Here is a 13424-nt window from a genome sequence, read left to right on the forward strand (position 1 = left end):
GGCTATAATTGTGGGTACCAAGCCCTTTTGACAATTCTGGCCATAGTTCTTATTCTAATTTTTAATGGTTCAGTACACACATAAAAGATAGTTAAAACTTAGAGAGGCAGCATGGTCTAGTAGACTGACCACATGGCTGGCAGCTAGGTACTCCCAAATTTTAATTCAAGGCCTGCCACTGATTTTCCTGATAGTGTTAAACACGTCTCTTATTCTCTCTGTGCCTCAATTTCCTCATCTGTGCAACAAGAGTAATACAAACCCACATCTTAGAGTTCTCTTCATTTGGTTAGTTTCGTCCATTATTCTCACTGTCAATTGTCTGTAAACAGATAATTATTTGTATTAATTTGTTGATAATGCAAATTCTTCAGTAGCTTAAGTCAGCAAATCTCAGCCTGTAGATTGCAAACAAACAGCCTGAAGCGAGAGTTCACTCAGTTACTCTCTATTCAGAATTTGCTTCTTAAACGTCAATTGGTTACCTGAATCCCATAGTGTTGTTTCGGTTTCCTGACTGGATGACCTTTTATAAAGTGTTATGGCACACACAAAAAAATGTTTTTTTTATTAAGCAAATCTTAGATGCAGGCCTGAAATTTATGGTCCTTGTATGAATATTCAAACAATCCTTGAGTTGCACAAATATTTGTGAAAGGCAAACAAAAACAGCAGTCCCGAATCAAAATATTATTCCAAATTCTCAAAAAGGTTCACAAAAACAACTTTTCCTATTGTTCTCTCAGCTCTCTTTCTGAGGATTAATTCATTAATGCTCTAAGAATGTAAAGGGTTACATATCAGTATTACTATATGATTACAAAAAAAAAACATTTTTATTGTGGGTTTGAATAGACTGCTTGTTTTATGAATACCTAAATATGCTCTCTAGGGTGTCTTTGTAAGACAAACATATCACACTGCTCAAGTAATCTGGCCTAGATTTAAGAAGGAACCATATTCTCAATATTTCATTGCCACTTTAAATGAAACCTGAATCACTTCATGCCTTCATACTTCTTTTTTTCTTTTTAAATAAAGAGATCCTAACAGTGTGGTTTTTTTTTTGTTTGTTTTGGTTTTTTTTTTACATTTATCATTTTCAGTGTCCCACTCTGCTGCTTGATTCCTGCTAGGAAGCGGTTCTCCCTGTGCAGTGTTTCTGGCCCGACCAAAAAATACTAAGTACTTGAAATTTAAGAAAGACTGTGCTGGAAATCTCACAAGGACAATTTTACAGATGCTAGGAATTCAGATAGCTTTAGCTGCAGAATGAAACATTGGGTACTGATCCCAAGTGACAGGAAAAAACTTGTAGTTCTGAACAGGTGAATTCTGTAGTTTACAAAATATCAAACTTGTAATTTTTCAAGGCGTCAGAATTTCTCACACCTGCGTTAAGCCAGCACAGCTCCACTGAAGTCAAAGAATCTGCATGCACTTACATCAGATCTGGCCTTAGCTCCTACATTTTTCACTAATGGGATACAGCTCTGTAGAAAGAAAAGCCCAGATTGATTTCAGGCTTAGCTAACACACTTTCTTCGATTAGTAGTGTTATACAATTATAATATTATAATATTTAACTGACACTTCTCCAGCTGAACTGCACCATCCAGTGTTCAAAACAGGAACTTCATTTTATTGTGTGTTAAAACTCTGCCGAGGTCATCATTAAGAGTTTGAATTGCTATTTGAAGGAAGCAGAGATGCTGGAACCCCCTAGCTTGAAGTAGTAATAACAACCCAAATACATAGCTTCCGCCTTCAGCGCCTCACAACATTTTATTCACCCAGAGTAAATAAAATTTTATGGGAGAATAAAAATAACCACTCAACATCATGGTAAAGGATAGATATTGTAATAAAAAAAAACAGTCCAGCTACAACACTGATTTACTATGTTCCTTATACTGGTACAAAGAAGCCTATATTCCCACACACTGAAATACTGTGGTAATAACTAGGCAAAGGCAAAGCTGTAAGAGTTTGACAGGGGCCACTATGTGAGAAACAACATGTTGACTCTTATTGCTATCCTAATTTAATATGCAGTTAAACATTCTAATTCTTTTAATAATGACCTAGATTCTCTCTCCAGTTCAAAGTAACTCAGACGACTTCCGACTTATTCTCACCCAGTCATGGAACAGTAACAATGCCGTGGGATTCATGCGAACCATCCCATCTAAGCACCCCAGGCCATGAATGAAACTGGGGAAAAATATTGCAGAACGAATACCTTCAGGAAAAAAATCACAATCTGTTCTCCAAATAAATAGCCACATTCAAATACATTATAGGCTCAGTTCTTGTACCCGTACATCATAGACATGTTTCATGAAGCAAAGAGTTATGTAACGCATTACTGGGTTTTCATTGCTTTGTTACAAATAAGGATTGTTTTATTGCAAGGACCTGGAGGGAATGGAGGGGTGGGTGCCTGTAGAACCATGCCATGCTGGGGGGGCGTGAACTGTGACAACCCTCTGTCACAGTAGGCTACAATTTACAGTCTTAATTAACAGGTGTTAACACACAGTTAGCAAGTGTAACGTAAATAAAGACTAAGGGCTCGGCTACACTGGAGAGTTGCAGCGCTGGTGGTGGGTTTACAGCGCTGCAACTTACACACTGTCCACACTTGCAAGGCACATACAGGTGATGCAGCGCTGCTCTGCCAGTGTGGACACCAAAAGCGCTGTAATTGGCCTCCAGAATTTTCCCATAATGCTTTTAAAAGAACTCTCCTTGTTTTGTTATGATGCCTCTCTTTGTTTTGTTGTGAACTCGGGGCTCCCAGAGCTACTTATCTAAAAAACAAACACAGCTTCTGTTTGCTGTGAATGAGGCAGGCAGGGGGATGAATGTCTACAGCTAGTGTTTGCTTTAGGAGAGAAACAGCATGGTGCGGGGGAAGGGGGGAAAGGGAGTCCATGGGAGCAGATGCTTATCTGGTCTGCAGGCTGTTTGCATTTTTAAGAGTGAATGAGGGGTCGGGAAATGGTCAGAATTTGCAAGGCAGGGAGCTGACACAGTGTCGGCTCCAAAAATCCACTCTCTCTCTCTCCCCCACGCTCCCTGTCACACTCCACCCCACCCCCCCCTCTTTTGAAAAGCACATTGCAGCCACTTGAACGCTGGGATAGCTGCCCATAATGCACCACTCCCAACAGCACTGCAAATGCTGCAAATGTGGCCACACTGCAGTGCTGGTAGCTGTCAGTGTGGCCACACTCCAGCGCTTTCTACACAGCTGTACGAAGACAGCTGCAACTCCCAGCGCAGCACACCCGCAAGTGTAGCCCTAAGAGAGAAGTTGCTTAGCTGCCACATCTCTCACAGCGCAACATGTCCACCTGTAAAGCCACAAGCGTGCACCCTGCAGTTGTGCTGTGAAATCATCTCTAGACAAAGTCAGTTCTTTGGTTAACCACTGCCTGCTAGTTAGACCCGCATTTCAGGTGACCTTGCTGCAGTGCTTCATACCTATAACATCACCACTGGTGTCTTATCAGCATCCTCCCGACCCACTCATCAATATATCTATGTTATAACGGCTTATTTAAGAAGCACTGGATCCCTGAATTCTCCCCTCTGACAGATTTTGTTTCAGGTTCCTCCATTTTTCAGAGGTCTCATTCTAACTCCATTGGCTCTGAGCAGACAAAGAAAAGCAAGGAGAGTTTTTGTGCTGCTGTCCTAATGGAATCATAAAGAGAAAGCAAAAATGAAATCTATCAGAGCTTCAGTATTGATGTTGGGGTTTTTTGTTCTTTTTTTAATTTTGTTGCTCTGTTTCTAAGAAAAGCTGGGTAACCAGAGACTGTGGTTTTTGTCTGTTTGGTAAGGAAACCCAGCAGTGATGTTTTACTCTCACATCCCAGTAACAACTCAGCTTCTCCTCATTTGAGGTAGACGCCATGAGCAACAAACTGGCTTCTCTTTCACTCCAGCATATCAGGAAGTGACAGCAGTCATCCCCCCCTTCTGTCTTCCTGTCCACACCCCCACTTGTCCAGAGAGATTATCTGCAGTGGAGATTTGGTATGTTGAATTTGGGTGCACATGTAGATGGTGTCAGATAGCGATTCCACCTGCCTGTTAGGTTTTTGATTTACAAAAACTCCAAGTAGAAAATACAACTAAAACAGTCAAAAAGAAGAAACTACCTGCTTTCCAGAGCTGCTGAGATTCTTTGAAAGGATGGGGAACTGCTTGCCAAAAATAAGGTAGGTTCAATATCCATTTATGTTCAAAGATTGGCATAGGCGGCTGAGGAGAAGGGCTAAAGCTGATAGTTCCTACGTTTCATAAAATATCTAAGAGGGACGAATGGTATCCAAGACCGAACCTGTAGATCACTTAAAGGGGCCATCAGAAATCTGTTGCTTAACTGAGGTGATCTGCTAATCAAGGCCAAGTAAAATTGTACTCAATATCTTTAAAGACAGGAAATTACCTCATTATAATATTTAGCTCTTATATAAAGCTCTTCATCCATAGCTCTCAAAGCACTTCACTGACTTGGTAAGTATCACCCTCATTTTACAGATGGGGAAAATGAGGCACAGTTCAAGTGACTGGCCTGGGGTCACACAGGTCAGTTGCAGAGCCAGGAAAAGAGGTCAGACTAGATGATCACAATGGTCCCTTCGAACCTTAAAAATCTATGAAAACCCAGATCTCGAGTCTCAGTCCTGTCTCCTATCCCTAGCATGTGTTCTTTAAGGGCAGTGTCTTATACAGTTAAAGGGTGAGCTCTGCAAACAGAAGAAAAGATGTTACACTGGCTGTTTAAGATTCTTGGGATCCCCTGAGTGTATCAAGTCAGAGAAGTAGTCTATTTAAAATCACCTTGTTTCTCATAGGGCATGCCTAGTAGATGTACATCTAGCACCAACAAGTTGCAGGGCCAGTTCTGCCAAGGAAGGAATGGGGGGTAATGGGTTCTAAAAAGTTTGATGCCGGTTCAGAGCCAAAATTCTCAGCTGTGTCACAAAGAGGTGGGAGAGGGTCTTAGATGTTCCTCTTCTAGCTCTGGCAGATGACCTCGTGGGATATTTCTAGAGTTTATCACATCCCAATGTGCCACTGTTCCATAGTATATCTGTAGCTATGGTACCACCAAGAAAACTCTCTCAAGAGGCTGTTCCTCACAGTACTATAGAGATACAGATTCCATTCAATAAAAGTAGAAATAGTCACCCTATGACATTCCGGGGTGCAATCCAGACCAGCGAGGGACTGTTTCAACCCTGCCTGCAACCTGCAGTGCCTCACAATGTTTTGCTGCAGTAGTTGCCACCTGGGCCGCTCACCGACAGCCAAGCGGCATGCAGGCCACATGCTATATACAACCACAGCCCTGGTTCAGCAACTCTGACCCCAGCAGCCAGTTACCAAACACCAGCCATATTCTGGTTTCCAGTAGCCTTGGTTACTACTTGCAGGGTGACCCCAACACACTCCCTGTCCCGATTTTCCTCCCGGAATGTGTGTTCTGCAATGTCCGACCCTCTCCAGGGCAGTTCAGATACATTAGGTTCATTGCCCCTCTAAGGGGATCAACATACAACAGTCTGCTACTCACACTATTTGCTTTAAAGACAACGCTGGATTCGCTTTAATTAAAGAATAAAACAAGCTCATTTTAAAGAGATAGATTTTAAGTGAGTACAAGTGTTAAAGTCAGAAATGGTCACAAGAGACGAAACACCTTCTAAACTTCACAAACTAGACTTGGTTCAAGGTAACATTCTTTCCATTGCCGAGCAAGTTTCAGGGCAGGATTTGCTCCCAAAGTCCATAGTTTGTGTCTTTTGTCTTCTTAGGTGGAAACATGGGGTGGTTTTGCCCCTCACTTTTATAGTTCTGTCACCCTTTAAAATGCATTTTCCTGAGGGTTACCCCTTAGCTAAAGGTCTTTCCAGTATGGAGAGATGGGGGGTGGGGGTCTCATCATGAACGAGGTTTCATGCTGTTTGCTAAAATGCAGTTTTGCCTTCTCTCCCTCTTGCTGTTTCAAGGACCTTCTTTGCCACTTGTACGTAAATTGAGGTACACACACACTCCTTTGTTTAAGACCTGCTTGACCAGTCCTACCTAATTGAGGCTTCATAGATTTGAACATGTGCTACCAACATTACTTAGGGGGAATTCATAACATTACATATAATGTTGCTACACACATTTCATCAGGTTATTGACCAGTGAGTTATCAGTTTTCAAATGATACCTCAAAGACATTATTACAATGGTGTGTACGGTGTCAATCTAGTGGTGCATTCGGTCACCCAAATACACTGGGATTATAACTTTTGGAGACAGTGGAATCTTTTTATGGAAGTAATTATTTTTAACTCAGCAAAGAGAGGTTTGCCCTATGAGAACTGCAGTCTGCAAACCACACTGGATTGGGGGCAGTTTAGGACTTCCATTGTACTTGGCAATAAACTGCATTTCACTATTCTGGCCTTGCTAGCCACTGTCCACAATTTGCGTTACCTGAACGTAGCCATTTACCAGGGTCACAGGCTGGGATATGCCAGTTTTCTAAATGTTAGAAGTCGTTTCTCAGACATGAACTTCCTCAAAGCCATTCCCATTTACCACAATGGCTATTATCTTTCTAGCCAGGCTTCTTGTTCTTTCTTTTCATACACTGCACAGAAGGTGGCAGGTGCTGTCAGAAAACAAGATGTAGGGGGCAGATGTGTGGTTTCGTCTGTGATGCATATGTGGGCATGAACTGACAGAAGCAGTTTTTAAAAGGAAAAAGGCTTTGCATGGTGGTTTTTTACCTGTGGTTTTAGTAGATCAAAAATAGATTACCTGAGAATGCTCTGATGGCCCAGGATCAGCTTATGTCTTAGGAAAGCCAAACGAGCCCCTTTGTTGTTGCCATCAAAATCTACAAACTAAAATTCAACCTTTTGGACAAAGCACTTGGTTACTACTCTGACTAATGAGAGGACTGGAAGAAACGATAACCTTACTACACCTGTTTAACTCCAGCATTAAAAACAAGATAAAATTTCTAAAAGCACCATTTTCAAAAATGACCTAGGCACTTAAACTGAAGCCCTACTGACTTTCAATGCTTACTTAGGTGCATAAGTGCCTAAATCACTTTTGAAAATGGGCCTTAGGCCCTCAAAAATTTGACACACATGCTTTCAAGCAGCATTCAATTAGAAAAATGTGGGCAAACCTAATGCCAATGCAGACATTTGCACTGTCTAATGATACAGCCAATGAATCTATCCATTTAAGTCAGTCCCATGTGAGGTGTGAGGAAGAGGATCCAGCAGAGAAGTGGTTAAATCCCAAATGCAGCTCTGCATCTCAGTTCACGCCTGCTTCCTTATCTGTACCAGTCTCTTCTTCTGGTGCAGAAGTGCTGGATGAAGGAAATATAGGAAGGACATTCGATCTATGTGCTCTCTGATGCCCATTACAGATTGTATTTAATGATTTCATAGCACAATTTATAACAGCCGTTATTACCACCTGACCTGACTCAGCTTGACTGTCAAGGCTGGTCAGGTTGTTTTCACATGGCAGGAAGGATCCTGATTCTGATGATTTTAGTCTGTCTGAACCTCCTGCATGCTGGCAAATCCACATCTATTTGATCTATCACAACTTCCCTCATCACCATAAGGGACTAGAGTGACAACTTGCAACCATGAGAAGGTCTGATCACAGGTTACCCAAGTCTTGAATAAGCATGTTAATACTCCTTATTACGGTAAAGATCTAGAGCTTTGCTGGAATTCATCCTACTTGGCAGGAGGTTGCCTGGCTGCATGTATTTCATGGTCATCAAAAGGAATCAAAGTAGAACTAAAGCTCCTCTGTTCTGAAAGCACAAATAGCTGCCATTTGGGCTAGAGAATTATCTCAATAACTGTATTAGGATTAGGGCTTCTGTATCTTTACAGGTTGTCAGCCTGTGGACATGAACAGTCATGCACTCCTGGCAAGGTCTGATACTCCTTCCAGTACATCAAGTCTATACTGACCCCACTAAACACCTAGTGTTCTTCTACACAGCAAAGAAAACCCCACAGCTGGCCTGTGCCAGCCAACTCTGGTTTGTGGACTTGAGCTGAGGGACTGTTTCATTGCTGTATAGACCCTGCAGGGTCCTAGAGCCTGGGCTCCAGCCCAAGCCCTATAGCCTACACAGCAATGAAGCAGCCCATGCCCGAGTCAGTTAACACTGGCCAGCCATGGGCGCCTAGTTGCTGTGCAGACATACCTTTGTGTCCTGTCCCAACATTCACTCAGCGTCGTGTAATTTTCTGGAAGGAGTCTGTGGAGCTGCCTCTATGTTTCCTGCTCCAAAGTGCTGGCCAGGAGCAAAGAGAATACATTTTCAGGACCTTGGGAAAGTTGATCTCAGAGAGAAAATGAAAAATGCTAGGTGGGTAACTCCATAATGAACTCCACTATCCTGAAACTTTTAATCATTAACCAGAAGATCAGCTGACACACCAAGGCCCTTTAAAAAAATTATGTTCAGTAGGTCTGCACCGTGCAGCAGCAGGCTAAGTGCCCCACACAGCTGCAACCCTACCCATCAATGTGCTGCCACCCTGACCAAGGAAGCCTCCATTTAGGAATGAAAGGGGCATTTATTTAAAGACCATTCAGTCCTTGGCATCACTGCTGTGATGACTGAAGTGGGTGCCAATCAGTACCAACAGTAGCGGTGGTTTTTGAGATGTACATCGGCTAAGAACTACAATGAGATCAGGAACTCATTTCACCCAAGCCATATTAAAGTTACCAGAGTAACATTCTCTTCGGTACCAACAAATGCTAGAAGCAGGGAAATGGTAACCTAGAGCTGAAAGATTTCACATCCTGTTATTAATCCACTGGCCCACCTCAGCGCTCCACTATTATGCTTCTTGACCCTATTTTCCGCTTTTCATTCTCCCCTCACCCCATATTTGGCCTTTTGTCCTCATCAACATGATTTTTAAGCTGTACATTTCTATTTTTGACTCAGCCACTTCCTGCATCTGTAACAGTCTCTGGGAGGCTTGTAGGACAGCGAACTAGTCCTACAAGCAGCTTCTTTACACCAAATTTAAAACAGCTTTGGGGGAAGATTTCAAAGATGTTTAGGTGCCTAAAAATGCAGGTCTCTGTTGTAATGCTATTAATTAGGACTAATAATAATTAGCACTTGGATTTATACAGTGCTTGAGAACGATATCAAAAGGGATGGTACACTTCCCTTTACACCCACTAGGGCCGGGCTGTCATTGACTTGTGTCTTCCAGCCTCCTCCCATTTCAGGGCTACAATCAGCCCTTATAGCACCTTTTGCATTTCTCCCGCATCCTCGATTTAAATGCCTGCTGCCGCCTCCAACTTTCTAGAGCTTTTTCTCACTAGTCAGAACTTGGAAAAGATTACCTGCAGCAGCCCAGAGCTGTATGTCCTTGCTGCAAATCTCCAGGGATTCGGGACTTAACTCTAACAAGGAGTTTCTACCAGGTTGGAGATAAGCCCCCAGGTTTCAGCAACCATGAAATGTGGTTGGAATCTGCCATCTCCTAATTTCTTTCTCCGCCCACTTGCCGCGATTGGCAGGCATGATTGGCTCTCAGCTCCTTCTGTTGTGGCCATTCAACACTACCACCATGGGGGCCAGGATTAGTGCCCGTTTCCTTCTTGTCAGGCCCACCATAGACAAGGAGCCATGGCTTGTGCCTTCTCCCCTCTCTTCTTAACAGTTCCATGTGTCAGGAGGTATGCTCACAGAGCGAGGGCAAGACGGGGAAAAAAAGCGCAAGAGGGGAGAAGCTGGGGAAGACAACCCACTTCAACCTATCTTGGGGAGAAGAGAACAGGTCATCCCCGCAGGTTGCATGTATCTGGCTGGAGAAAGTAAATGCTGTGGGGAACCATCAGCTAGAACTGCATGAAAAAAGGGAATTGATTTCTGGGAGAAGTCCTATGTCTCTCTCTCACCAGAACCAGGGCCTCTGTGTTCTGCCTCATTTCCTCAGAACTGGTGTGTGGGGGGGGAGGAGGGAGGGAAGTGGGCGGGAAGCAGAGTGCCCCAACACTCTCCCTTAGCATCCTTCAAGAAAAGCTTTTGTCACTTTCTGTGGCAAAGTGAAATTGTCTACAACCTTCCAAGCAGGCAGCCAGAGAGACATTTCAATTTTCCCCAGTGGAAAATGTAAATTTTTTTTTAAGCAAGACTGAAATTCTCACAGAAATTGTCAAAAGTCTATCCAGCAACATTTTTGACCACCTCTCTCATCACTACCAAGCAGGACCATCCCTACCCATACGCAAGGTACGCAGCTGTGTAGGGAACCAGGAAATTTGGGGCACCACATTTCCTGGTGCCCGGCGCAGCTGCGTACTGCTCCAGCCCTTGCCCTGCATCTTCCCCATGGCCCTCACTCCTGCTCCACCCTCACTCCACCCCTTCCCATCCCTGCCCCACCCTCACTCCACCCCTTCTCCAAAGCCCCCATCCCTGCTCCACCCCCACTCCCCTGAGGGCTGCTGGAGGGGTGGGGCCTGCACTCAGCGCAGTAAATAGAGCAACCTGGCCCAACCTGCTCTGCTCTGCCAGTGAGTGCTGGGGGGCGGTTCTCCCCTGCCCTCCAAGGCTGGGAGCAGATTGGAGAGGGCTGGGCTGGGGCGGGGGCGGTTGTGTAGGGCACCAAAATGGCTAGGGACGGCCCTGCTACCAAGCTTAACATGCCTCCCTTTATTTCTATTTTCCAGCCGAGAATCACGTGCCTACCTCAGGAGGAGGAGACGCTCACACCAGCACAGTAAGTAAAATGTGGCTGTGGCTCCAGTGGATTTCCCTTCTCAGGCAGGGCCAACCATTCCTAATGGTACTGACACTGGAAGAAGCATTTAGCCATTTACAATGCAGTGCCTTTGTCACCATGGTATCCCAGAAGTCTCATAATTAACAATGACACATAGGAGAAACCTCTCGGGCATTTAAAGTCCCAGTCAAGCTACAGGTCCATGCACAAGCACTCAACACAGATGGGGAACATATTCCCCCTTTGCCACAGCCCACAGACCAATCATCAGACTCACACTAAAGAAACAGTAACAACATGCAGGATATTCAGGGCTGTTTTCATGTTGACTTTTGTTGTAGAATTTGTACTTGTCTTGAAACACCTGGTATCAAATGCTGAATAGTGCCCACAGCCTACAACTGCCAGCTTTATACCATGCCCACAGTTTAACTGGCAGTTATGCTCTCATCCTAGTTCTGAGAGATAAAGTAGCATAGCCTGAATTTATCTGGCATTGCACGGGTATGCAAAATGAGTGTAATTTATGAAGCACATGTAGCACAAACAGCTAGCAACAGAGGATAAGATGAAGCTGGAAGAGTGCCGGCTCTATCATAAATCCTCCCCAGTCACCTTGATTTTTCAATTACCCTTGGTTTGGTATGCCCATGGAATGCAAGTTAAATTACTTTGTTCCTGTGCACAGGGTATCTGCCATTTACAACAATGGTGGCTTCGGCCCATTTGCACTAACAGTTACACTCTAGCCTTGAAATGCCATTGCAGGAAGAGAGCATCAATTTTATGGGAATTCACTGTGAACTTAGGGAAGTCACCTTATATGAGAGGTGGAATTTGAAGGCCTCCAAGACCACACACAATAATCAAGGAAGAATTCCAGATTGCTGGGTATCATGACAGAGAGGGTGTTTACTGCATTAGGGCATGGATGTAGCAGTGTTCTTGTGCAACTATATGGGCATGCTCACTTACCCTGTCTATACCAACAAGTACAGCCCCATGCTTGTGCTTTTGGAAATGCGGGCAGGCCCTTTTATCAGCTCACGAGTGCGAATGCTATTAATAGTACTGTAAATACAGATGAGTGTTTTGGCACTTTAAGTACATGCCTGAGCATATGTATGTCAGCATGTGAACACATTTAGAACTGTGCAAGTATTTTAGAGTAATAGGACAAAATTCAGAGTGGTGTTGACTCATGGTGTTATGAAAACTTTTTATTTAAGCTGGGTTGACTTTTAAGGGCACTGTGACAAAGTTCCTCCTCTACCTTGATGGGTCCTGTGCTTATTGGCGGATTTGCTCGCTTCACAGATTCACCCTGTGGGTCGGGAAACAGCCCAGAGACCTTCCCCTCTGGTAGAAGCCACAGTCCAGGTCAATTCCTCCTGTGTCTGATCAGGAGTTAGGAGGAACCCAGACCCGCCCTCTACTCCGGGTTCCAGCCCAGGGTCCTGTGGATTGCAGCTGTCTATAGTGCCTCCTGGTACAGTTGCACGACAGCTACAACTCCCTGGGCTACTTCCCCATGGCCTCCTCCCAACCAGGGCTGGCTCCAGGCACCAGCTGAGCAAGCTGGTGCTTGGGGCGGCAGAGTCTAGGGGGCGGCATTCCGCCCAATCCTAGGGCAGCACGGCCTCTTTTTGTTTTTGTTTTTGTTTATTTGCTGCTCTGGCTGCCCTGTAGGAGGCGGAGGAGGGGAGCGCCCTGCAGCAAACTCGGCAGGGCAGCCCGCATCCTTCCCTCCCCGCCGACCAGTGGCGCAGCGGTCGGGGCTGTGGGGTGAGCTCCCTGCTGAAGCTCTGGCCGCCCCCCCGTCCCTTCCCCTCCCCCCCACTAGACCGGGTGCGCACTCGGAGTCTCCCTGCACCCTGGCTTTGGCTGCCCTGTGGGGTTTTTTTTCCCCTGCTTTGCCAGCCGCGCCGTTGTCCCCCCACCCCGCTTTGCTGCTCCATGTTTTTGTTTTGTCCCCCCCCCCGCCCCGGCTTTGCCACGCCACAGGGTTTTTTTTGTTTTTCCCCCTGCTTTGCCACTCCAGCCATGCTCTGTTTTTTTGCTTTTTGTTTCCCCCCCAGCTTTACCGCTCCGGCTGTGCTGCAGGTTCCCCTCCCCCACGCGTTGCTGTTCCAGCCGTGACTTTTTTTGTTCCCCCTACACTGCTTTGCCGCTTTATCTGTACCGTGTTTTCTTTTTTTTTTGTTTTGTTTTTGTTCCCCCCCCTTCCACCTGCTTTACTGCTCCAGCTGCACCGTGTTTTTTTGTTGTTGTTGTTCCCCCCGCGTTGTAGTTCCAGCCACGCCGTTTTTTTGTTCCCCCCACCCCGCTTTGCGGGTTTTTTTCCCCTGCTTTGCCGCTCTGGCGCCCCCTCCCCTTTTTTTTTTTTGCTTGGGGGGGCGGCAAAAAAGCCAGAGCCGGCCTTGCTCCCAACACTCACCACCAGACCTTCCTCCTGATGTCTGATAATACTTATACTGCTGGAGGACTGAGAAGTATGCCTCCTCACTCTCAGCTTCTGGGAACAAGAAGCGTGCAAGTTCCTCGCACGCACTTCCTCTCCTCTGACTCCCCTTTGGCCTGACTGGAGTGAGCCCTTTTATATCA

General features: G+C 45.2%; 1 protein-coding gene across 1 annotated transcript in view; it reads right to left on the reverse strand.

Moving 5' to 3' along the window:
* Positions 1-270: 270 nt before the first annotated feature.
* The window catches only part of C1H3orf52 (chromosome 1 C3orf52 homolog), a 45806-nt gene continuing 32652 nt past the window's right edge, over positions 271-13424 (reverse strand). Inside the window, exon 8 of the mRNA XM_039539924.1 lies at positions 271-322. Within this exon, the coding sequence (XP_039395858.1) occupies positions 315-322 (8 nt within the window). The 3' untranslated portion in view covers positions 271-314. The remainder of the gene's footprint in view (positions 323-13424) is intronic.

Source organism: Mauremys reevesii, linkage group 1 (assembly GCF_016161935.1).
Source record: "Mauremys reevesii isolate NIE-2019 linkage group 1, ASM1616193v1, whole genome shotgun sequence".
In the NCBI taxonomy this organism is placed as follows: Eukaryota; Metazoa; Chordata; order Testudines; family Geoemydidae; genus Mauremys; species Mauremys reevesii.